Source organism: Cetorhinus maximus, chromosome 15 (genome assembly GCF_964194155.1).
Source record: "Cetorhinus maximus chromosome 15, sCetMax3.hap1.1, whole genome shotgun sequence".
Lineage (NCBI taxonomy): Eukaryota > Metazoa > Chordata > Chondrichthyes > Lamniformes > Cetorhinidae > Cetorhinus > Cetorhinus maximus.
This window is the reverse complement of record NC_135893.1, coordinates 60,833,793-60,860,966: the sequence shown is the minus strand read 5'-3', so window position 1 is coordinate 60,860,966 and position 27,174 is coordinate 60,833,793. Positions and strand designations below refer to the sequence as shown.

Here is a 27,174-nt window from a genome sequence, read left to right as displayed (position 1 = left end):
TACTACCGTAACTCGTTTCTTATGGGGTGGGTGAACATTGTATTCATCTCTTTGTCATTTCTTTCGAATCTTCTGTTGCCATGTAGGTCATGGTGATGTCCTCTGTGGTGAAAGATGAGCATTCCTGTGACTATAATGAGTTTAGTTGTACACTCATCTCTGCGTTTCACTGTTGGCAATAGACAGCTGCTACCAAGTTCCAGCACCTTTTGTGGCTTTGGCATGCTGGCTGAAAGTTGCAGCGTGTGCTCGATGGTTGCTGTTGACCTGCTGTACTGTCTTTGGAGCCGGAGGTTGAGGCTCATCAGACTGCTGGTCGCACTCTTTTACATCCTCCTATGGAGATGTAGTGGTTACTTCCTAGTGGTTGGCTGGTCTGACTATTGAAGGTTTACTGGCACCTGTAATGAGAATGGAAAAACCTGCTCTGCAAAGAGAGAAGACAGTTCAGAGCTGACATCCCAGCCTGGACACTTTGTTTTACTCAGGAACTTGCAGTTCTGTTTGGTTAACGACAGTGGTTGTCTTAATATCATCTGTTGTTTTGAGGAGATCCAAGGCTATGTAGGCATCCCTCCTTAGGGGAGAGAGTAAGGGAGAGAGAGAGGCTGGTTACAGATGATGTACATCAGCTCTAAGATCTATTTGCCTCCATACCTTAGTGGTTCTAGGATTATACAAATGACTAGAAGTTAGATTCCTCTGGGTCAATGAAGTAGTGTACCTGTTTGTTCGAAGCCAGAGGCCTTTTGACCATGGTTCTTTGTCCAAAAGACTGTTACGCTGGCTGCTATATCTAATTTAAAATTTGTTAAATGGCCATTGACAGAAGTGCCCACATTCCAAAATGAGAAACCAAGATCTTTGATCTCACCCAAGAAGCATGGCTGTCTCTCTTCTGGGTTTGCAGACTTGACCTTGTGGATAATCTTTGGGCCTCTTGTGCTTTTGAGTTTTTGCCTTGCACATTTTGCGATAGTGTCCAATCCTGTTGCATTGGAAGCATTGAGCTGAACTTGCAGGACATTGATCTTGCCTGTGGGTGTGCATCGCTCCACAGCATTGACATGGTCGTTATGCTGGCTGTTTCTGGTATTGCTTTCCCTGACTTAGTGTCCCTGTGCCTTTGTTGCTTAAATAACTGGACTGTAGATTGGCGTCTGCCCTATGACTTATTTTCTCCCCTTAAAATGGTCCTGTGCTGCTCACGGAATTCTGACTTTCTAACTGTCTGGATTGCCTTTTCCAGAGTTAGATTTTCCTTTGCGTGCAGGAGGTCAAAGAGTGCGTCATATGCTAATCCTACCACTATTCTGTTGCTGATCATTTCTGATTTTAAATCTTTGTACTCGCAACCTTCTGCCATCCTGTATGGACAATTGATGAATGAATCAATAGGCTCTCCTGGCTGTTGGACTCTCTTAATGAATTTAGCTCTTTCGAGTATTTTATTGCTTCTTAGATTAAAATAAATATCAAATGATTTTAGTACCTCTTCGAATTTTGCGGGTGATTCATTATTGGAAGACAGGGAATTAATGTCGTCCGCATTCAGGTCTACTGGGTAAAGAAGCGTGTTCACCTACTCTTCTGACTTTTTATCTAAACCTGAAGTGATGGTGCATCTAAAGAATCTTATCCTCAAAATCCCCAATTTTGTGATTAATCTGGGCCTTGGAATGGTCCAAATTGATTTAGAAGCGTAGAAGTTTGATCCATGTTCAAAATTTTAAGTGTATGTTCTGCTTCAAGAACTGTCTGAATTTCAAGATGGTGTCGTTGTTCACTCTGAGACAAAGGGACTTCCTGTGATTGCCGGATTTGGCAGGCTGCCTAACAATGGCATTGGTGCTTAATTTGAAACAAATGTTTTAACAATGGCTGCCTGGATTGGTTGCCTGCAGACTTCTCTTGTTCAGCGTTTTACTATTTTGATTCACGAGTTTGATGAGTTCTCACTTTTGCTGAGTTGAATAGTTGCAATGTTCCCAAACTATTTAATTAACTCCTCTTTTTTCTGATGTGCTTGGACACAAGTTCAGGTTCCAACTCTGGAATCAGGTTTCAGTGACAGGTTTTGCACAAACTACACTTCTGGCTCTGAATTACTTTGAAGATTTCTCAGGACTTGCTGCAGTGTGGAATTTTAAAAGATTTAGCTCACCCTTGCAAGTTCTGCTGACTCTGCAGTCTGAAGCTAGACCTCCAAAGGAGATTCAATGGAGTCTTCTGCTGCTGTAAAGAATTTTAAATTTCTGCCTTCAGCTTCCAAACCTTTCTTTGGAGCTTTTTCCAGCGTATTTTTCCTCTGAACTTCTGCTTCTGGAGCTTCTTTTCAGGTTGGAATGCTTTTTTGAATTTTTCCTCTTCCAGCATTTCAGTTTGTCCCCATATTTAAGCGAGATTTTGGGCTTTTTCCACCAGCTGTGACCATGCTGTAGGGTGTTAGTTACAATTCAATAGGTCTGAAGAAATCTTTGTACTCCTACGTAGGTTAACTGTAACTTTATTGACTCTTAGAACTATTTACAAAGATACAGTAATGGGTACAATCTAGGAGCTGTCTCCATGCTGCTGGTATGCATGGCTCTGTCCAACACAGCACTGACCCCTAGGTGTGGGTTTTGTGTTCTGTTGCATCAATGTGTGGGTAATACTATATTCAGTCCCACATTAACCCTATGTGTGCCAGACTCCTATACTACATAAATCTTTAGCTTTCAAAAAACATTTGCAGTTCAGAGTTTCTACCAGTTTTTTTCCCTAATCACCTCCATCCTTATTGCATTGAATCCTTGCTAAGATATGATTCCAACAATGGCAGCCATTCTTCAGTACCTTACTCTAGTGGCCGTTCTGCATATTGTTATGATCCCAGTAAAGAAAGAAAACTTTTAAAAAGAGATGAATTTCCCGGCGATCTACATAAAGTGTCACAAAAAATGATTTCACATTTTAAAAAGATTTTTACTGTAACAAACTAAAGTCAACGTTGACTAAACCTTAATTAGTAGGCAGCTAATACACTAAACTACAGAAAAAGGTATTCCTTATTAACTTCCTGACACAACCAAAAACCTGCACCATGTTTTCTTCATAATTGTTATTTCCTCGAATAGGGGCTCCATCCTCACCAGCACTCCAATTGGCAATCAACCGCAAAAGTGGTCCTTTTCTTCTGGCTGGCATTGCAGCACCTGCTTTTGATCTTCTCCTCCAAATCTGCCTCTGAGAGTCTGAGACGTACAGTAGCAAGGCCGGCTGCTTCCTCCTTTGTGTCCCAGTGTTAAAACTTGCATCTTTCTTTGGATAAGTTTCAATTTGAGTTTCTGACTCCGTAACAAGCAGGTCACATGGGTTTGTCTCCTAGCAGACTCAGCGTGAGGTTTCACAGGCTTGTCTCCAAATTATTCCATTTTTTCCTGAATTAAAGGACCCAGTCTGAAACATAATCATCTTATAATGTCTAATATTCATAACATGTAAGCCTAAACCGTAAGCATTTGCAGGCCATGTAAGTGTAGGAGGTACCCTTAGACAAGCCCTGCAGGCTACATGTAATAAATGTAAATAATTTATTTACCTTCAAATGTTTTGTAAACATTCCATCAAGATTTTAGGGCCACCAAGCACAATGTCAGCCATTCTAATTGATAATAGCTCTTTTTAAGAAGAGAAAAAGGCTCCCCAATGTCTCAGTTGGTTTAGGCCATGAATAAATGAGCCACACAGAACAAGAAGGGCCAAAGTTCTAACCTCAGACTGCACTGAATTAGCTGATCTGATGGAACGTTGTGGTTGGCCTCAGTGCCTTTTGTTAAGGAGGAATGAAATAGACCAGAGTACCAGCTGTTAATTGCTCTCCAACAATCCCAGGAGTGGGCATTGTCAAGAGAAGACAAAAATGGGCTTGGTGGTGAGGCCTCCTGTGACCAAATAGCCTGTTGACATTCAATGGCTAGGTTCAAAATGGATGGCCATCATGCACCCATTTCCCCAGCAAAAAGCCCGCTTCTATTAGCAATGAAGGAGAGGAGAAATTAACAGGAAAAGGAGTACTGTTTTTGTAAGTCAACCATACTGTATTCTCGACTTTTAACAACACTCTCTGATGTAAGTAAATTATGCTTTCTATACACCACCTCTATTACAGCAGAACAGAGAAGGGGGAAAAATTAGAGGGTGTTTTTGAAAGGATGTAGAATATTAGAGATGTAACAGACTGTGCTAAGAGATCATGGAATGTGGGAAAATATGTTAAAATCTGCAACCCAGAATTCCAGACTTCTGAGAAGCGATGCCAGGTACAGACCTGGCTCTCTGCACAAGGGAGGAGACAATGCCATCCTGGACTTTCTAGGTGTCAGCTGTTGCTTAGTGGGTAGCTTTATTGCCTCTGAGTCAGAAGGTTGAGAGTTCAAGCTCCAGTCCAGAGACTTGAGCACAAAGTCCCAGCTGACGCTCCAGTGAAGTGCTGAAAGAGTGTTGCACTATCATAGCACATTCAAAAGGTGGCACTTGTTAACCTAGGGTTCTATTTGCACTCTCAGATGGATATAAAAGTCCTAAATCATTATTTCAAACAAGAGTTCTCCCTAATGTCTTGGAAAATATTTATCCCTTAACTAATATCAGTAAAACAAATTATCTGGTCATTATTATATGGCTATTTGTGGAACCTTGCTGTGTGCAAATTGGCTGCCACACCCCCTGCATTACAACAGTGACTACACTTCAAAACAAATGTATTGGCTATGAAACGCTTTAGGACATCCTGAGATCGTGAAAAGTTCTACTTAAATGCAAATCTTTAATTTTGAGGCATCTAGCTTCACAATGTATTGGGAGAGACCTGGGAGCAATTACCTATCACGTACACTGGACATTGATGGTACCTGACTCAGAGGTCAAAGAAAGTGGAAGGGAAGAAAATACGGTTTGCAAAAATCATGAATTGAACAATCTCTGTTTGTTAAAGAAAGAAATGGCTTTAGAAATGCATCTTGGTGCTGTTTCGAATTTGGTGTACCAAGAAGGTGTGACATTTAAAAAGCTCGAGAAGATCAGGTTGCAAGAAGAGGAACTGGCTTTACATAAGGTAAGCAAACGTCTTGTATCATTGATTAAGCAGTGCAATCAGCAACTGATTCTTCACATAAGTATTTTTCTTAGCAAGGGTTCAGTTCCTTGTCATGGTTACTTTATTTTAGATTAATGTTTGGTCCCGTTCAAGAAGGCACTAAAATTAGCCTCAGAGGGAAAAATCAAATCATATGCACTTTTCACGCCTAAGCCCTGTCCAGTGCCATTTACTAGAAAGTCCGTGAGTGTGCGAGGATGTTACGTGAGGACAGAGTCTAAAACCATTGTGATGCTTTCCCACAGTTCAGTAGCAAAGTTTTGGAAATTGTCATCGACAGTGCTGTTGGAAGGCACTTACTTAATAACCCCTCACCAACACTCAGTTTAGGTTCCACCAGGACCACTTAGATCCAGATCTCATAAAGAGCTCAATTCCAGAGGTGAGGTGAGAGTGACTGCCCTTGATCTCATGGCAGCATTTGACAGTGTGGCGTCAATGAGCCTGAGCAAAATTGAAGTAAATGGGAATCAGGGGTAAAATTCTTCACTGGTAAAAGTCACACCGAGCACAAAGGAAGATGGTTGTGGTTGTTGGGGCAGCCAATCATCTCAACCCCAGGACACTGCTACTGCAGTCCCTTGGGGTAGTGTCCTAGGCCCAACCTTTTTCCGCTTCATCAATGAACTTCCATACAACACAAAGTCAGAAGAGGGGATGTTTGCTGATGATTGCAAATTGTGCAGTACCTTTCACAACTCCTCAGCTACATAAGCAGTAAATGGACCACATTTAGGCTTAGGCTGATATGGCAACTAACGTTCCTGCCATACAAGTGCCAGGAAATGACCATCTCTGACAAGAGAGAATCTAACCATCTCCCTTTGACTTACAACAGCATTGACATTGCTGAATCCCTGACCTTCAGCACCCTGGAGGTTACCGTTGACCAGAAACAGTCAATGGTCCAGTTAAGGATCAGCTTTATAAATACTGCAGCTACAAAAGCAGGTCAGAGGCTAGGAATTCTGGGGTGAGTAACTTGCCTCCTGACTTCCCAATGCCTGTTCACCATCTACAAGACACATGTCAGGAGTGTGATGCTATACTCTCCACTTACCTGGATGAATGCAGCTCCAACAGCACTCAAGAAGCTCGACACCATCTAGGACAAAGCAATCCACTTGATCAACATCCTATGCACCACCTTAAACATTCACACCCCCTACCATTGATGTACAGTGGCAGCAGTGTGTACCATATACAAGATGCGTTGCAGCAACTTGCCAAGTCTCCTTTGGCTGCACCTTCCGAACCTGTTGCAGGTTCTATCACTGAGGGAATAAGGGCAGCAGGTGTATGGGAATACCACCACCTGCAAGTTTCTCTCCAAGTCACACATCAGCCTGACTTGGAAATATATTGCCATTCCTTCAGTTGGAGAACTGCTGCACAGCAATATTCTGCAAGTAGCAGATCCACTTCCACTCCTGAGGAGATGCAGAGTGGGAAGCTGAAGACAGAGTTGTCAATTACATTATTGCATACCTTGTGGTCACACAAATTCCAAACATCATCAAGTACTTAGACCTCCTCTCTCTCCATAGTATTTCTGTTTAATTTTGCATTTGATAACCTTTCCCAACTAATGTCTGAAAATTCTTTATAAATATTTAAAGAAGTGTTGCTGCAGGGCATAACCCTGCAATTTGGCAGAATTTCTCTGATTTATAATAAGAACAGAAGAAGCTACAGAACATTTGCAGATTCTTTAATTCCAATGGAAATTCAAATTCTGAAGGTCACCAGGTGCAACTCCCTCACTTCCACCTGCCCCCCCCCACCCCTGCCGCCCCCACCAGCCTACCTAGTTGAGTTTGAGGAGGTGGAAGAAAGGTATTTTGATTTCCCCAAGATGACATGTCTAGCAATGAAATTTGAGAACCAAGACCACCCTCTGTGCTAGGTTTAAAAAAATTGGTACCTGAGCCAGGTGGGTCTGCAGTACACCAGGGCACTGCTGATTGACTCATCAATGTGATTCTGTAATGGAACCTGGAAGGGCAGACCTTTCAACATTTTCTGGGATTCCTTCCATAAAGTTCCAGATAACCCTGTAAACCAAAGACTGAGGGGGTAGGCATCCTGCGTGGGGAGCAGTAGGAAATTTGCCAACATCTGTACTTGTTAAACCCCAGTAGTATTCTTGGAGGTCATTAGGTCTGCACCTTCCACTGACCTGTAGATAAACTGTCTTTGGCAGTGTACCCATTGGGAGAGAATGTGCTTCACATCAGACAAACAAACTTCTGCCTGGATTCCTCACAAGTTTGGTTTGGACACTCTTGAAAGGGTGACACCTGCATGTGTCAGCTCAGTTAGTTACAAAAATCTCACCTGATGGTCACGTAGATAAATGTACAGTATGGTTAGTTACTGACCAATAACATTCTTGGTTTGTTCTCAAGTCAGGTCCTTTGAGTTATTGTTTTTATCCTTGAACAATAACCTGCACTAATGTACCTCTGATTTTAGAATTTCAATATCGACATTCTTTGTGAAAACTAGTGAATACATCTTACTCCCTCTTTTTCCTTTCTAATCTTCCCTTTGTAACTTTCCTATATTAACAGTCAAGGGAAAAAAAATCGGGAGAAGAATTGAAAGTAAAAATCAAAATGTAGAAAATGAAAATGTTACAATAAAGAGATCCAATGACGAAACAGTTTGAGAAGCCTCCAAATAAAACAGAAAATGCTGGAAAAACTCAGCAGGTTTGGCAGCATCTGTGGAGAGAGAAATAGAGTTAACGTTTCGAGTCCATATAACTCTTCTTCAGAGCTGAGATATCTCCAAGTTTGTATAAATGAATAATTTGGATAATTTATTAATTCCATTGTATTAAATGGTGTTAATCTGAACAAAGCATAGGGCAGGATTTTTCACTGAGCAGACGGGCGTGCGGTCAACCCACTGGAGTATAAAATGATGTGCGATGACTTCGGGTGAGCATCCCGGCGTCATCGTGCACTCACACGATATTTCAGTCGACAATTAACAAGCCTGTTAAGTCATTCAGGCATTAAAGTCACAATTGAATGCAATTTTTCACTGCCCTTCCAACCTTATGGTTGGTGGGCAGGCGAATTGGCCAGGTGGTCTTTCTATTTTTTATGAAACCTCATCCACGGGCAGAATGAGGTTTCCAACAGGAATTATATATCAAATTAAAATATTGAAATATAATTTATAACATCTCCCTGCTCATGTGACAGAGTCGCATGAGCAGGGACATATTTTTAACATTAGTAAAATCTTTATTTGCGTTTTTAAAAATCTTCAGCTCCCTGAAGCAACTCTATGCCTCAAAGGAGCTCTCAGTTTATGCATGCCAAAATATCGTGCTCGCCCTCCTCCCACAACCCCCTTTCCGACAGCTCTCAGCATTGCAGTGCGCTTTTCATGCTGGCTGGCCGTTAATTGGCCAGCCAGCGTGAAATCGATGTCAGGGCCCGATTGCAGGTGGCAGTTGGCTTCATGACCACTCCCGGGCCCGCCCGACGAGGTAGAAATCCTGCCCACAAAGTATGGTGACAGACTTATGCACGTAGGACATGCAAAGTGGTCTAGTGCTTTTATATTATTGCTCAGTTGAGGTAAGTGTTTTTCAATGTACTAGAATTGCTCTGCAAGTGAGGAATACTCCGATTGCTAATGTAAACATTTGCACAGCTCTGTGATTTTCTAATCACTCCATTTGAATTTGAAGTTGTGCTCAGAATTGGGCCACAGCACATTTTGTTTTGGAGCAAGTTTTTCTTGATTTAATAACTACTTTCTTTATTTCAGGCTGCCTATGTAGAATATCTGAATGGACCTGGTCTATTTAACGCTATGTTTTCAGAAGATCCTGAAGCACCAAAGCTTTTAATGTTACCTGGAGTGCCAGAATTTGTGGAAACATATCCCTTTGCAAGTGTCATGTATGCATTAAGCACATTAATGGAGCACTATTGTTACCTCTGACCTTATTACATTTGTTCCATCTTCATTGATGATTTACTTTACAAAGTCACACATGAGGGGAGGCGATGGATTAGTGGTATTGTCACTGCACTAATAACCCAGGGACAAAAACACAAAACTCAGCAGGTCTAGGAACAGCTGTGGAGAGAGAAACAGAGTTAACATTTCAAGTCAATATAACCCTTCTTCAGAGCTGAAGAGAAGTGGAAATGCGATGAAATTTATTATGTTTGGTGGGGGGAGGGGGAAGGGCGGCAGGTAGAGCTGCATAGAAGGTCAGCGATAGATGGGGATAAAGGAGGGATTGACAAAGATGTCATGAACTGAAGAACAAAGGAGTGTTGATGGTAGTAGTTAGTGCTAAAAAAGGTGCTAATAGTGGCATAAAGGTAAGAAAGCAGAATGTGATTATAGCAGGGGTAGCATTGTGTGAAAGAACAACATGGAACAAGTAACAGATGGCTCTGTGGAGGAGGGGAGGGGGTGGTAGTGGGGGAAAAATGATAGAAAATGGGATAAAAGGGATAAAACCACAGATAAATAAATAAAAATAAGTGGATAAAAAATAAAAATTAATGTAGAAAAAAGGGGATTTAAAAAGTGGGTGAGGATGGAGGAGAGAGTTCATGGTCTGAAGTTGTTGAATTCAGTGTTAACTCCAGAAGGCTGTAAGGTGCCTGTTTGGAAGATGAGGTGCTGTTCCTCCAGTTTGTGTTGGGTTTCACTGGAACATTGCAGCAGGCCAAGGATGGACATGTGGGCATGAGAGCAGGAAGGTCTGGGTCATGCTTGTGGACAGATCAGAGGTATTCTGCAAAGCAGTCACCCAGTCTGCATTTGGTCTCCCTGATGTAGAGGGAGCAGTAAATGCAGTAGACCAAATTGAGCTCCTTTGAGTCATAGAGTTGCTTCAGGGAGCTGAAGATTTTTAAAAACGCAAATAAAGATTTTACAAATGTTAAAAATATGTCCCCACTCAATATTTTAATTTGATATTTAATTCCTTTAATTGGGAGCAGTAGATGCAGTAAACTAAATTGAAGGAGGTGCAAGTGAAGCACTGCTTCACCTGAAAGGAGTGTTTGGGCCCTTGGACAGTGAGGAGGGAGGAGGTAAAGGGGCAGGTGTTGCACCTTCTGCGATTGCATGGGAGGGTGCCATCAGAAGGGGATGAGGTGTTGGGAGTGATGGAAGAGTGGACCAGGGTGTCCTGGAGGGAATGGTCCCTATGGAATGCTGACAGTGGGGTGAGGGGAAGATGTGTTTGGTGATGGCATCACGCTGGAGTTGGTGGAAATGGTGGGGGATGATCCTTTGAATGTGGAAGCTGGTGGGGTAAAAAATGATTGTTTTGGGAGGGAGGAGAAGGTGTGAGGGCAGAGGCGCAGGAGATGGGTTGGACACGGTTGAGGCCCTTGTCAACCACAGTGAAGGGAAACTTGCCAGAAGCACCGTTTTGGAAAGTGGCATCATCAGGACAGATGCGACTGAGGTGAAGGAACTGAGAGAATGGAATGGAGTCCTTTCAGGAAGCAGGGTGTGAGGAGCTGTAGTTGAGATAGCGGTGGAGTCGGTGGGCTTGTAATGAATATTGGTGGACAGTCTATCACCAGATATGGAGACAAAGAGGTCAAGGAAGGGAAGGGACGTGTCGGAGATGGACCATGTGAAGATGATAGAGGGGTGGAAATTGGAAGCAAAATTGATACATTTTTCCAGGTCCAGATGAGAGCATGAAGCAGCACCGAAACAATCATCGATGTACCAGAAAAAGAGTTGTGGGAGGTGGGCTGAGTAGGACTGGAACAAAGAATGTTCCACATAGCCCATAAAGAGACAGGCATAACTGGGACCCATGTGGGTACCCATAGCCACATCTTTTATTTGGAGGAAGTGAGACAAGTTTAAGGAGAAATTGTTCAGTGAGAGAACAAGTTCAGCCAGGTGGAGGAGAGTGGTGGTGGATGGTGATTGTTCAGGTCTCTGTTCAAGGAAGAAGCGGAGAGACCTCAGACCATCCTGTTGGGAGATGGAGGTGTAGAGGGATTGGACGTCCATGGTGAAGAGGAGGCGGTTAGGCGGTCACATTTCCACTTCTCTTCAGCTCTGAAGAAGGGTCATACGGACTCAAAACGTTAACTCTGTTTCTCTCTCCATTGATGCTGCTAGCCCTGCTGAGTTTTTCCAGCATTTTCTGTTTTTGTTTCTGATTTCCAGCATCCGCAGTATTTTGCTTTTATCTCAGTAACCCAGAGACCCAGGGTAATGCTCAGGGGACCCGGGTTCAAATCCCAGTGGTGGATATGATGGAATTTGAATTCAATAAAAATCTGGAATTAAAAGTCTAATGATGACCGTAAAACCATTGTCGATTGATGTAAAAACCCATCAGGTTCACTAAATCTGCCATCCTTATTTGGTCTGGCCTACATGTGACTCCAGACCCATTGGTTCACATGGAGCCCAGTACAAAAGATAGTTTGCTACAATCTTCAGCCAGAAGTGCCAAGTGGATAATCCATCTCGACCTCCTTTGGAGGTCCGCAGCTGCCAGTCTTAAGCCAATTCGATTCACTCTACGTGATCTCAAGAAGCAGCTGAAGGCACTGGATACTGCAAAGGCTATGACATTATTCCAGCAATTGTACTCCAGTTGTGCTCCAGAACTTGCCGCGCCCCTAGCCAAGCTGTCAATGGGAATCGAGGGGAAAACTCTCCACTTGTTGGAGTCATATCTAGCACGAAGGAAGATGGTTGTGGTTGTTGGAGGTCAGTCATCTCGGCTCCAGGACACCACTGCAGGAGTTCCTCAGGGTAGTGTCCTCGGCCCAACCATCTTCAGCTGCTTCATCAATGACCTACCTTCCATCATAAGGTCAGAAGTGGGGATGTTCACTGATGATTGCACAATGTTCAGCATCATTCACGACTCCTCAGATACTGAAGCAGTCCATGTCCAAATGCAGCAAAACCTGGACAATATCCAGGCTTGGGCTGTCAAGTGGCAAGTAACATTCGCACCACACAAGTGCCAGGCAGTGACCATCTCCAGCAAGAGAGAATCTAACCATTGCCTCTTGACGTTCAATGGCATTACCATCACTGAATCCCACACTATTAACATCCGGGGTGGGGGGTGGCGGTTACCATTGCCCAGAAGCTGAACTGGACTAGCCATATAAATACCGTGGCTACAAAAGCAGGTCAGAGGCTCAGAATCCTGCGACGAGTAACTCACCTCCTGACTCCCCAAGGAGTGTGATGGAATACTCCCTACTTGCCTGGATGAGTGCAGCTCCCACAATACTCAAGAAGCTTGACACCATCCAAAGCAGCCCGCTTGATTGGCACCACCGACACATAGTAGCAGCAGTGTATACCATCTACAAGATGCACTGCAGCAATTCACCAAGGCTCCTTAGACAGCACCTTCCAAACCACAACCACTACCATCTAGAAGGACAAAGGCAGCAGATAGATTGGAACACCACCACCTGAAAGTTCCCTTCCAAGTCACTCACCATCCTGACTTGGAAATATATCGCCGTTACCTTCACTGTCGCTGGGTCAAATTGCTGGAACTCCCTTCCTAACAGTACTGTAGATGTACCTACACCACATGGACTGCAGTGTTTCAAGAAGGCAGATCACCACCACCACCATCTCAAGGGCTTCTAGGGATGTGCAATAAATGTTGGTCCAGCCAGTGAAGCCCACATCTCATGAATGAATAAAAAAAAACAGAACAATATTGCACAGGTGCTTAGCAAATCCCAATGCCACCAAAACAATTCCTGGAGACCAATCCTGTCCACATCCAACCTCAACTTCCATAGGGCATCACTGCACCTTCCCTAATCAGGAGTGCTGAAAGCAATCATAGTGCCTGTATTGTTGCTCTGCATTCATACTCAATTGAGTCATATGACTCAGCTGCTGATTAGATTAACTTGTTGAGCCATTGTGGAAGTCTCCACTGGTGAAATTTTTTATGTTGGAAAGGAATTAACTGAGCCAATATTGATCTCTCAATCAACACCTAGAAAAACAGATTATCTAGTCATGATCACACTGTTTGTGGGAACTTGCTGGGCACAAATTAACTGCTGCATGACAACTAACTACACTTCAAAACTACTTCATTAGCTGTAAAGTACTTTGGTATGCCTCGGGTTATGAAAGGCGCTATAGAAATGCATGGCTTTTTTTCTTTTTTAACATTTAGAAATTTAAGAATAAACTAGCATCTCCTTAAACTTCAATTTTAGAGCCTGGTAACTGGTTAAGATAGGGAAGAGCCAAGCCTTACTGAACAGGAAAATACCACATGTTATAATCATTCTGTGTTGAGTTAGCTGACTCAGCTGAGGCTGGGGATGTCTCTGCTCCCTGAGTTAGGGAGGAGAAAATCAGCCAGGGTTCCTAGTATCTCCAGATCCTCGAGAAATGGGTGTATATGGATGCCAGATGGGGACAAAATCAATTCAATGTTTATCAGGCAGTCTACTGCCTGCTGTCAAAGATCCCTCCTCCAAGAGATACCAGCCTATCGGATGGCCATCAGCTTTTCTGTCCCAGCAGCGCAACAGGAGCAGGGGCCACTGCTGAGTTTGCAGCAGACCCCAGAACAGCAGTCATGAAGCAGGCCGCAGAAGGCAGGTGAATGGGGCAGGCTCGGTGGGGCCAGTCAAGGAGGCTTTGGCAAGATGGGGAGGGGAGGCTCTTTCAGCGAGGGTGACCCTTGCCACTGGTGGGGCGCTTATTGGGCACAGACTGCCCAATCGTGAGGGCCTACCTCTGAGCCTGCAGTGATTATGCCAGGGTATACCTGTTGGCCTTACCACATGGTGTAATCCCCACAGCTGCTGGAAGAATACCAGCGGGATGAGGCCCTTACCTGACCGCCAAATTGGCCTCTGGACGGGAAGGTTGACCTTGATCGTCTCCATCCCTGACTTGATCGGGATGAGTTGGGAAGGCGAAGGGCTCTCCACCCACACCTTCCCATCTGATATAGATAGTCCACACACCTCCCAAACCATTCCTGGTGGGGAACAAATAAATCCCACCCAAAGTGTGAAAGGCGATTAGCAAACATGTCCCAGGGAGAAGAGTTTTTTAAAAAGTTGTTATACCTGAAATAAATGATCGATTGATACTGGTTCGGTTGCTCAAGAGGCCCTCTTGTTGTCGTACAGATGTTGATTCATTCTGAAACCAAATGGTGTAGTGGGAAACTAGACACCAATCTTTTTATTTAATACTAGATTTATTTACAGAAGACAACATTGCATATGTCTGCCTCCTCCCTAACCGATACCCAATGACCCAGAAGTCTTTCTTTATAAAATCTTGCTTGATTTAACCTTATTGAGTTTTTGAGGAGGTATCAGAGACAGTGGTGGTGTGTTACAGATCACTCAGGGAGTCCAAGTTGCTGTGACAACATGCACATTTACATTCATATTATAGTCTGGAGCTATGGATAATAATGGTAGAAGCTCCAACTTTCTTTCCATCACATGGTTGACCAGGAATCTCTCCTGCTCTTAATGCCTGCCAAAGGCATGTGGTAGAAGGACTTGCAGCTTGATTATCAACCTGTTTGGCCACATTATGAAAGCATCTTCCTTGGCCATCAAGTCACGGTTGGGACTTGGAACCCGGAGCTTCTGGCTCAGAAGCAGGGGAGCTACCTACTGCACCACAAGACCTCCATAAGTCTGTCTTTATATTCTTTTGAGCAATTAAATAAAGCAATTAAATAAACCAATTAACTAATGAACTACCCCTTTAAAGAGACACTGTAATAAAATCAGAACTTGAAAGGAAGTTTATCAAAATTAAATTAAAATAGTATTTTTGGGGGAAATGATGCACTCCTGCCCCTTTTGGCACCCACTGGTCACCGAAGACCTCCAGTGTAGATACCGCGTGTTCCCTCTCCAGGGGCATGCAGGGGCAGACGTAACCATGGAAGAGAGGCAGGCAGTCAGGATGAATGATCCCCTCAACGGTCCACAAGTCTTTCTTTATACACTTTTGAAACAATAACTAGTGAACAAGTTAACAGCACATTAAAGGGCCACTGTAACAAAAAGACAACACTTTAAAGGAAACTTATCAAATTAAGATAATATTTTGTCGGGGGAGATGAAGCACTCTAGCCCCTTAAGCGCCCACCTGTTGCTGAAAGCCTCAAGTGTACCGGTGGACACTACATGCTTTCAATCCAGGGATACCTGGATGCAGACGTAACCATGGAAGAAAGGCAGGCAGTCAGGATGAACGATCCCTTCAATGGTCCATGAGTCTTTCTTTATATGATCTTTTCAAAACCAATAAATAAATATAAACTAATTAACTAATTGAAAGCCCCTTAAAGGGGCATTGTACACAAAAAAAACTTCAAAAGGAAATTAATTAATTAATTTAATTAAAATAATGTTCCTGGGATGATGATGCACTCCCTGAGGTGCCCACTGGTGGTGGAAGGCCTCAAACGTACTGGCAGACACTGCATGCTCCCTCTCTAGGGACACCCGGGCATGACAGTCTTTCTTTATACGCCCTTTTAGGAGCCAATAAAACAAAATTAACAAATAAACTAATTAAATTGACAGTTCTTAAAAGGGGAGTCTTATTTTATATGTGTTCAAGGTACTTAATCAATCAATGCCCTATGCCTGCTCCTTAACTTCGATAATAAAATTAACATACCATTAGCAACAGAACCAGCTCCACACATACTGGAAGATGTGCAGCATGATTACAGTAACATGTAGAAGGGGAAAAAAAGAAAATAAAAGGCAATTAATTATGGGCAAAAGTTGCACTTTAGAAAATAAAATGCGGCCTGCGATATTACATCCTTTATAATCTACACATGACAGCGTCCTTGACGATTTACCACATACAAGGCTGAGTTCACCAACATTTGCCAGAAACTCTTTCACTACGGCCTTAAAGGGTTTGACACACGTGAAAAGGAATTGGAACATTTTTTGGAATGCCTGCAAGAAGCAGTTGAAGATAACCAGCAAAAAGGAGTAAAAATCATCAAGGAATTTGAGGAGAAGAACAAAGAGGTAGGAAGGAATCATAAAGTAAAAATAGAAAATGCTGGAACTATACAGGTCAGTCAGCATTTGTAAATAGAAGAGCAATATTATTAGTGTTTTGAGTGTGGAACTGATGTGTTGAAGTGTACTTTATTTAAAGTATATGACCGTGGAACAAAAGAACCAAAAAAGAATGATGAGGAGAAGTGAGGTATCATGGCTGTCACATAAGTGAGACTAGTGTTTCCCCTTTATAATCTATGTAGGTCCACTTCATAAGCTTTCAACAAACATAACTTCCAACCAGTTATCATCAAATATTTAATTTATACAATTATTTTTCTGAAATGCTTTAGATCTGCAGGCTTCCTTACTGGGTAAAGGCACCAGGTGACATTATACAGAGCTGTACAAAACCAGGAAAACTCCAAGTTTCATCCTGGCCTATGCTGAGTTTGCAGAACTCAACCAAGGCAGCAACTGGGACACTTAAAATGGTCTCTGTGTCCATTCCAGCAGGGATCACTGGATAGCAATTAAGACCGAGTCCTCGTTGATTTTCTCCCAGCCCACTGTTGAGCTACCAAGGCCAGCACAACAAAACCTCTGCTGCATAAGCTGAGGCATGTTGCTGGCCTTTAAAATATGGAACCGAATAGATATATTGAAGTAAACCAGCTTTTTGATTTGGACAATGAACACAGAATTAGAGTTTCAGCTGTATCTCAGTTGTACCACTTGCTTCTGAGCCAGATATTTGTGGGTTCAAGTCCCAGAGACTACGATTTAAAAACTAGGCTGGCTGACACTCCAAAGCAATACTGTGGAATGTTACATTGAGTTAAACTGAAGCCACGTCTGCCCTCTCAAGTGGAAGTAAAGACCCCAGACACTATTTCGAAGAGGAGCAAGGAGGTTCTCTCTGGTGTCTTGGGCCTTGGCCAATATTTATGCCTCAACCAACATCTAAAAACATTATCACATTGGTGTTTGTGGGATCTTAACAGTGTACAAATTGGCTGGTATGTTTCCTACATTGAAAAGTACTTCATTAGTTGTAAAGCACTTTGGGACAGCCTCAGATCATGAACAGTGCTATGTAAATACAAATCTTTCTTTAGAGAGCACAAGCACAAAATGAACAAGTTCTGAGCAATTTATTTTCTTTTAAGCCTTGTCCCCACAGGATGCAGTATAGAGTCTGAGATAAGAGTCAATTAAGCTGAGATCCACAGATGTGAATGTAGGATGTGCAGTCTGCAATAATCATACATTTGTCACGGCTCACAGAGGATATTACGCTGCAGTATCAAGCCTCACTGCTCCCCAAGCCACGACAAATGTGAAAAAGTTTGATCAACCCACCTAATTGTTTAATTTAGGTTAACAGAATACAAGCACCAGATTTGTAAACTTAATAAGTAAATAACTGTTTATTGAACAAATTGTCTCTAACCTGAGGCAAAAGAAAGAAATATGAACTGCTAATTTCTATCTCTATAACCTAAACTCTACCCCTTCTTAAATCCTTACACACACACACACACATACAAGACACACAAAACATGGATTTTGAGGGTAAGATAAAACAGTTCAATAGCACCAATTCCAGAGTACAGGATATGATGGGTTGATTTTGACCGCTGTCTCCGAAATTCCTTTCAGTTCTTTGTTGATGACACAAGGTTGTCTTCCAACACTTTCAGTCTTTAGTTCACTGGTTGGGCACTTGCCTTTCAATGTTTCTAACAGTGAATTTCCCCTTTTCCTCTTGACAGGGATTTTCAAAGAGAGAGCACGTTATAGAGATATGAGAAGAAAAGGCCAGCTAGCTATTATTGTAGGATTACTGGAATCTTACACAATCAGGAAGCAGAGGTTTTAAGTCTTTTCCCTTTCAGGCTAGGAGCTATTCTGCTGCACCGCTTTCACACAAACCCTGGTCACCTGGTCAGGAGCCAATTAAAACGTTGTTGCCAGGCAGTTCACCATTCGATCGGACTCCTCAGCACCATCCTATCTTTAATGGCACACTCTGTTCCAGGACAGCAAGATTTTATATATCCCTCACACTGTTCCAGTGGACATGTCTTTCAAACTGCAGCCAAATGTAATTTTAATCCACAGTCCAACAGAAATAAAAAGATATGTTCTTTACATGTCCCCACCCTTTAAAGGGATGAAACACCATTTCAAAAATGCATTTCATCACCAAGTATGTGATAAATGGACAACAAAACACGAGACTTACTTCCATTCATCCTTCCTCCCCCTTAAACAATCTTATACAATCTTCAGCATTTCTTACCCCTTTAACTTATTTTGGTATTTTACAGCCGGGACAATGTATTAGTGATCACATTATCTTTACTGGCAATGTGAACAATCTTTACATTGAATGGTTGAAACAATAGACTCCATCTAAACAGTCTCGCATTTCGAGTTTTAAACTTTTCAATGAATGCCAGTGGATTATGGTCAGCGTAGATTATTGTTTCTTTGTTATCGTGTCTGACATAAACTTCAAAGTGTTGAAAAGACAACAACAATGCTAGAGTTTCTTTTTCTACTGTAGAGTACTTTCTCTGATATTGAATTAGTTTCTTGGAAAAGTACCCCACTGGTTTCTCTGTTACTAATTTATCATCTTTTAATAGGACTGCATCTACCCCCAAATCACTAGCATCAATTGCCATTTTAAAAGGTTTGGTAAAGTCAAGGGTGGCCAACACTGGTTCATTTATTAAGGTTGCCTTCAGCTTTTCAAGGGCTGCGTGGCATTCTGCTGACCTTATTACCTTTGCCTCTTTTCTTAACAAATTGGTGAGAGGTACAGCTGATGTGCTGAAGTTAGGCACAAACATCTGATAAAACCCACACATTCCCAAAAATCTCATGATTTCTCATGCTACTTTACATGCTCCTGTGAGTCTTTCTAGAAACATGGACACATAATCCAACATGGAGGATTCGGCTTTCTGCTTTAAGAACTTTTCCTTAATCACTTTTAATGGACCTCTTACTTCATGATCATAGATCAATTCAAATGGACTAAATCCAGTCGATTCATTTGGAGAATCTCTGGTAGCAAATAATAAGAAATCTAATCCTTTGTCCCAATCCTTTGGGTATTCATGGCAATAGGTCTTAATCATGGTTTTGAGAGTCTGATGGTATCTCTCTAAAGTTCCCTGTGTCTGTGGGTGATAGGTGGTAGACTTTAGTTGTCTGATACCTAAACTGCTGGAATATCCTGGAAAATTTTAGACATGAAGTTAGACCTTGGTCAGATTGTATTTCAATTGGTAGGCCATAACGAGTGAAAAACTGAGTTAACTTTTCCACTACCACCTTAGCTGTAATTGTCCTTAAAGCAATAGCTTCTGGAAATTGGGTTGTCATATCATGATTGTAAGAGTATACTGATGTCCTGCTTTCGTTTTGGGTAATGGTCCTACACAATCTACTAGTGCCGTTCTTCTAATGGTTCTTCAAAAACTGGTATGGGTATTAAAGGTGCTGGTTTGATTACATGTTGAGGTTTACCTACTACCTGACATGTTTTACAAAATTGTGCAATGTCCTTATGATATTTTGGCCAGGTAAAATACCTGTTTATCGATGCTTGGGTTTTCCATATTCTTACATGTCCTGCCATTGGAATTTCATGTGCTACTCACAATATCGCTTTACGATATTTGGGCGGTACCACTATCTGATGAACAACCGTCCATTCCTCATCTGCAGGTCTGTGAGGGTGTCCCCACTTCCTCATCAGAACTCCATTTTTAATGTAATAGCACTCCGGAACTCCTTCCGTCTCAGCTTCAGTATGAGTGGACTGTGCTAATTTGTTTAACTCTGCATCTGCTTTCTGAGCCTCAATTAATGAAGACCTGCCAAACACTTCCTTTGAATTATCCTCATTCTTAAAGAAAGTTTTGGCTACTCTAACATCTGCTCACAGTATTACTTTGATTTGGTTTAGCCATTGCTCTGGTCACCACACGATGAAGAAAATACCAGAAACTTGTTCTTGTAACTTCTCTGTCTCTTTAGCCCCTCTCGGACTTTCCATAATTATGGGCGAAGCTATAACCTTCACTCCTGCCAAATCATTCCCCAGGAGTAAATCAACTCCATCCATGGATAATTTCTTAACCACTCCTACAACTACTGATCCAGACAACAAATCACACTCCAATTGCACTTTGTACCATGGAACCAGGATATATTCTCCACTTATCCCATTTACCAACACTTTAACTTTAATTGAATTCTAGAGGGAAAATTAGGTCCTCCTCCAGCCAAAGAGTTTGAGTAGTTCCTGTGTCCCTTAATATAGTTATCGGTCTAGCTGCATCATTTGATGAAAAAGGGGTTATCTTTCCTTTAGACAAAAACTCTTTATATCTCTCATCTACCTTATTCACTTCACCTGCATTCACAGCAGCGTTTATCTCCAGATCCTTATTTGTGGTTAAAGCTACAATTTGAACCGTGACATTTTCTTTTTGAGTTCCCTTTTCGGACTCGCTCTTACAAACTCCAATAAGTCCCATGGACTTTCCTTGCAACTTCCAGCATTCTGAACAAATGTGTCCCACTTTATTAAAATGGAAATGCTTAGGCCTTCGAGTTTCACCTCCACCCTCAGTACCTTCCTTCCTGATCTGGGGAGGGGATCTCAAGGTATTCCCAGCTTTCCATTCTTTACCCTGGCTACCTGCCTTCCTTTCACTCTATAACTTTCTATCCTTTTCAAATTTATGGGGCTGATGAAAAAATGTCTAGTGTTATGGAGCAGCTCATAATCATCAGCCATTACTGCTGCCTGTCTAGCAGTTGTAATCCTTTGGTCTTCAACATGGGTTCTTATTACAGAAGGTAGGGAGTTTTTAAATTCTTCCAAGAGAATGGTCTCTCTGAGAACTTCACAGGTAGTTTCAAGTCCTAATGCTCAGCAAAACTACTTTGCTTAATACTTTCAAATTCAGTGTAAGTTTGCCCAGGCTGTTTCCTTAAATTTTGAAACTTTTGTCTGTATGCTTCAGGGACCAACTCATATGCACTCAAAATGGCCTTTTACACCACATCGTAATCCCTAGAAACCTCCTTGACAGTGAAGCATAAATTTCCTGTGCTCTACCTGTCAATTTGCTCTGCATGGGCAATGTCCAGTTTTCCTTTGGCCAGTTCATCTGTTTAGCTATCCTCTCAAATGAAATAAAAAATACTTTAATATCTCTTTCCTCAAACTTCAGAAGAGCTTGTACAAATTTAAACATCTCCCCACTGGGTTTTAGGTTAAAGGTTTTCTCATCATCAGAACTTTCCTCAGCATCTGATGTCTCTTTTTTAAAATCCAGCTTTTCAAGCCGGTACTCTCTGTCCCTTTTATTCTCTCTTCCATTGCTAACTTTTCCCTCTGGGAATCAAGTTTTCGCATTTCTAATTCCCTTTCTTGTTTTCTTTCTCTCTCCTGCCTTTCTGCCTGTTCCCTTAGAAATGCCCTTTCTCTTTCCTTGTCTGCTGTCACTAGTTCCATTTTTTTATTTGCAACTGAATTTGAGCCCGTTCCAATGAACCACCCCTTGGAGAACTTGGTCTCTCAGGTATTCCTTCCAATTTCAAATGCTGTGCCATCTCTTTGATTATCTCTGCCTTCCTAGCTTCGGCAGGCAATCCAACTCTTAATTTACTTGCCAATTCAATTAACCTGGCTTTTGGGATCCCTTGTAAAATCATCCGGGGACACCTCTTCCACTTGCAGGAAAGCTTTAGTAGTTTCCAGTGTCATCTTATTTTTGATAGTACAAACCTGGTGTTTCCTTTTAGCTTTTATTACTTACTAAATCTACATTCAAATCGTCGTTGTCTTTTGTTCCAAAATATCCCAGACCCGAGCCCCCAAACTTTGTCACAACTCACTGGGGATAGTGCACTGTAGTACCAAGCCTTACTGCTTCCCGAGCCGCAACATCATTGATCGTTATGTGCCAAGTGGCAATCTGATTTCTAATTCTTTCACTGGGTATCTGTGAGACCCCCATCTCTCTGTCACTAATGGCCATGCACTCCACCATCCAGAGTGGCTATGGCTGCAGCCCACCCACCCACCCCACCACAACCCCCTCCGCCCGGCTTCTGTTTCTTCCTGTAGTTTTGCGCTCTCTTCTGCAAGAAGAGAAAGCAGAAATTATGAGTGTAAGAGATGGATTGTGTGGGGAGGAGGAAAGTAGAACGGTTGTGGAGAGTGACTGTGAGGCATGGGTGTGAGATGGCATAAAGTTGAGGGTGAGCATGGATGTTGGTTATTCCGATGGGGTGCCAACGACAAAGAGCAATGGGTGAAACTGCAAAGTATGTTGGTTTGAGGAGTACTTTACAGAAGAATGCTGGGGAAGTCAGAGTGTGAGGGTTGGCACCTGAAAGTGGGATGCCACTCACCTTTTCTGCCCTCATGAGGTCATTGAACTTCTTGTAACACTACGTCCTCAGGTCCAAGGGACTACAGACCTGCTGCTCACTTTCTCAACTATTTACATCCACACCTGTTTGGATTGACAGACTAGCCTCTTCCTTACGTCTGCTGGAAACAGCACTTCACTGCAGCCCCTCACAGCCGGACTCCAGGGAAGAGGTAGAGAACCAGGGGCAAGCCTTCCCATGTCTCGCTTCCATTCTTGTGGTTGCTGAAGCCTCAAATGAATGTAGAATTCTGCTACTCTGACCCATGCAAGGGTTCCTTTAATTAGAAATCTTTCCATTGACAGGTGTGGGTCATCTTCACACCCACACTCTTGGTCAGAAAACTCAGGTGCAGGATACTAATGCCATGGTTGAGTTAAACATCTTTGGTAAAGCCCGCTGCAACAATAGAGTTGCAATGAAGAAATAAGAAATTTACAAATGGATATGGACAGGTTAGGTGAATGAGCCAAAATTTGGCAGATGGAGTTTAACGTGGATAAGTGTGAGGTTATCCATTTTGGTTGGAAGAATGAAAAGGTGACTTATTTAAATGGAGAGAAACTTCAGAATGCTTTAGTGCAGAGGGATCTGGGTGCCCTCATGCATGAATCGCTGAAAGCTAGTATGCAGGTACAGCAGGTAATAAGGAAGGCAAATGGAATTTTGGCATTTATTGCTAAAGGAATAGAGTATAAAAATAGTGAAGTGTTATTGCAACTGTACAAGGCATTGGTGAGACCGCACCTGGAGTACTGTGCACAGTTTTGGTCCCCTTACTTGAGGAAGGATGTAGTTGCATTGGAGGTGGTTCAGAGGAGGCCCACTAGCTTGATTCCAGAGATGTGGGGCTTGTCTTATGAGGAGAGATTGAGCAGTTTAGGCCTATACTCGCTAGAGTTTAGAAGGATGAGAGGAGATCTAATTGAGGTGTATACGATGCTAAAGGGGATAGACAAAGTAGACGTGGAGCGGATGTTTCCCCTTGTGGGGCATTCTAGAACGAGAGGCCATTGTTTTAGGCTAAGGGGTGGTAGATTTAAATCAGAGATGAGGAGGAATTACTTTTCTCAAAGGGTCGTGAATCCGTGGAATTCACTACCTCAGAGCGCAGTGGATGCCAGAACGTTGAATAAATTTAAGGAGGAGATAGACAGATTTTTAATTAGTAATGGGTTGAAAGGTTATGGGGAGAGGGAGGGAAATTGGAGTTGAGACCGAAATGAGATCAGCCATGATCATAATGAATGGCGGGGCAGGCTCGAGGGGCTGAATTGCCTACTCCTGCTCCTAGTTCTTTTGTTCTTATGTTCTAACCTACTGCCGGCACCCCCACTACTGAGAATGGGTCAATTTTATTAAAGTTCCACCCTTAACGTCTTTTATTGAAACAAACACCAACTTTGAGGTTTTCCATAGGGGGAGGGACGCCAGATGCTATCAATTTAAACCTAAACCAGAAACCTCAATAATAAATGACTGCGTTTCAACAAGTAGTTAATTGGCTGCAAAGCACTTTGGGATCTCTTAAAGTGGTGCAAGATGATGAAATAATTGGAAGTCCTTTTTCCTTTAATACTGCACCATGCCCTGTGAAACCTATTCTGTGATATAAATATATGATTACAAAACTGCCAATGCAATACAATGGCCCAGATCTTCCGATCTCAGGATGGTCATACCTCAGAGGTACCGCCCCCACCCACAAGATGCGTTAGGGGACCACTCGGAAGTCCCCACACACTGACTATGTGGGAATTGCCTGGGAATTTGGACTTCCGATAGGCAATTCTTCTGCATCTGGAACCCTCCAAAACTTTGAGTTAGAGTCCGAGACTTCAGATGGTTCTGACTTAACAGAATAGTTACCCAGGAAAATTTAGAAAGATTAAAACCACTTTTACCTCCTGGGTAATTATACTGCTAAGCCTCCCACAACTCCACAGGATCCCTGACTACCCCACTTGACCCCCTGCCCACCTGACTACCCCTTCGACCCTCTGACTAACCCCCCAACTACCTGACTAACCCCCCTGACCACAACACTACCCTGACCCACCCTACCCCCTCACCCACCTACCTGCCACCCTACCCTCTCACCCACCCACCTACCACCCTACCCTACCCTCTTACTCGTTTACACACTGGTTCTCTGATACTGAAATCCTTTTATCCCAGAACTCAGAAGAGACATGAGGCAGTCTGCAGAATAACAATGGCAAGATAACAGCTGCAGAGAAAGGCTGTGTCACCTTTGCCTTTTAATAACCAAGAGGCTCAAAAGTCTTTTAAAAAGCTCTTGGCCTGTTTCCAAAGCTCTGAATTCACCTGTAAAGAAACTGGACCTGCTGATACAACAGCCATGAGTGCCTGTCTACGTGACCTGCTGAACAGACTTCTCTTTTAAGGGCCCCTGCAATTAATCCGGATACCTGATCTCAGTTATCTGAACTTATCCGAAATACAATTAAAAAGTGAAAAAGCTTCCTTCTTTACTGGACTCTCAAAGACATATGAACTATTACCTATTCCTCTGTTTTAATACTTGTAGAAGTGCACGACCTTCTTTAATTGTATCTTTGTGATGTGTGACTGACGTAGCGTTAGATCTTTTAGGGTGAGTGTGAATAAACAATCCTCTGTTAAATCATGAAAGTCTGCTGCTGGTATTCTGTGAATTGACCACATAGGGGTTTAGAAACACACACATCTACCTTTTCAAAAATAAACCACACTGATTATGGACGGAAGGGAATTGGGGGTTTCAGTTTATCTCTCCTGTCTGTAAAAAGTGGTTGGAATTAGTGGAAATGAATAGTGTGTATGATTTTAATGTATAGAAATACTCTTCTTTCCTGAATCTGTGATCAAACCCAATTTATTTTACAGATTAGAGGTTTGGTATATCACACTTGCTCTTATGTAAAAGTATAGCCAGTATATTCTGGTCCACTGATAAGCTGACTATTATTTTCTCTGTGCAGCAATTTAGTGAAATACAACATTTTACTGATCTCAAACTTCTAGAGAGTGGAATCATGGACTTCAGGGTAGAGATCAATAAGCTGTGGAGCAAACTGATGAACCTAGAAATGCAACTGGTTGACCAGCTGGAGGTAAGAAACTGAATTTAGAAACCATAGAAATTTATGGCAAAGAAGGATGCTTTTAGTACCACACAGAAAAGGAGTTTCTTCATTTGTGAATTTAGATACATTGAGCGTTGACAAGTATTCAACCATAAGAAGGTCACAGCCAACTCTGATCCTGCCCTTGCCTGATATGTGCAGGAATGGCAGGATGACAATGAAGAATTGGATTCCTGGATGTTTTCCCCTCTTCAGCCCAGGTGCACTGAAATCAGTTGAAGTGAACCCATTGATGTCCTAGCTGAAATCAGATAACTCAGTGTAAATTAAGGATCAAATTAGATTTTACTGCAGTTATCCAAAAGATGCTTAAATGTGAAGAAAATACTCCATCTAATCACTAATTAGCTGCATTACACTTTACTAGGAGCAAGTCCCTCATAATTCTTCACACTCTGAATTCCAAATCTTTGCTAAGACATCTTGCAACTAAAAAGTTAGAGACTCAGACCACACCTCCTTGTGCCTGGTTTTTGCTGGGAAAATTGATTTATTGCCATTTGATTCTGTTCATAAAATGCAATTTTCTCTGCTTCTGGGACTTGTTATGCAAACAAGTGGTATTCAGTGAGGAGACTGACCCACACAGCAAGTGCAAAAAATCACAGGATGTTCATACACTTGTCCCACTTCTAGAGCACCAGTTCCTTGGCTTTCAACCATTAGTTAGCATTTTATTTTGTGCTGTATATTTTCTTGTTTTCTTGCCTGTTAGCTCAAAGATTAGTTAACATGCTTATTTTGAAACAACAGCTGTAGCCCCTTGCCTTTAGCACCCTGGCCAATACTTAAGCTCAACATGTGGAGGGAACAAATGCAAATCTGGATCCAACTGCTGTGTGAGACATCGTGGCAGTCACCTCCTATGCCTCAGAAGTCTCTTTATTAAACATTTAATTTACTAGTTTATGGTGAAAAATCTAATCCTACATAGTGCACAGGTTAAAGAAGAGTTAGTCAAGGAAATTATGTATCTTTCCCAAATATACAGTATTTTGATACAGCAAGTGACATGTCATTCATTTGCTGAATCAAATAACAAATAATTCTTGCTATTAAATCAGCAACCTGCATCTACAAATACATTCTGAAATATCACTAAATCTCTCCATAGAAACTCAATATTAAAGTTGTCTTGTGTATCCCCCCAAATGTCTAATGATATTAAAGCCATCTAAAGGTGTGGTACTGAGGAGCTCAGTTCTGATTGAGTTGATTGTGGCGAGGCAGAGGTAAAGCAATCTGTGTCTACAAGCTAGGGATGGCAACAATGAGCCAGGGTTTCTGTTCCTGAATGACCTCCAACCGACAAGTGCAAGTGTGCACATTTTTAGACAGAGACAGAATTGTAACCCATGATAGGGGTGGTGGAGGGGAGGAGGGGGCA

General features: G+C 42.3%; 1 protein-coding gene across 1 annotated transcript in view; it reads left to right on the top strand.

The window, feature by feature from the left end:
- Positions 1-27,174, top strand: part of drc3 (dynein regulatory complex subunit 3) — a 63,028-nt gene that overhangs the window by 24,120 nt on the left and 11,734 nt on the right. The window contains exons 6-9 of the mRNA XM_078558532.1: positions 4,979-5,098; positions 8,930-9,042; positions 16,020-16,194; positions 25,623-25,754. Of these exons, the coding sequence (XP_078414658.1) occupies positions 4,979-5,098; positions 8,930-9,042; positions 16,020-16,194; positions 25,623-25,754 (540 nt within the window). The remainder of the gene's footprint in view (positions 1-4,978; positions 5,099-8,929; positions 9,043-16,019; positions 16,195-25,622; positions 25,755-27,174) is intronic.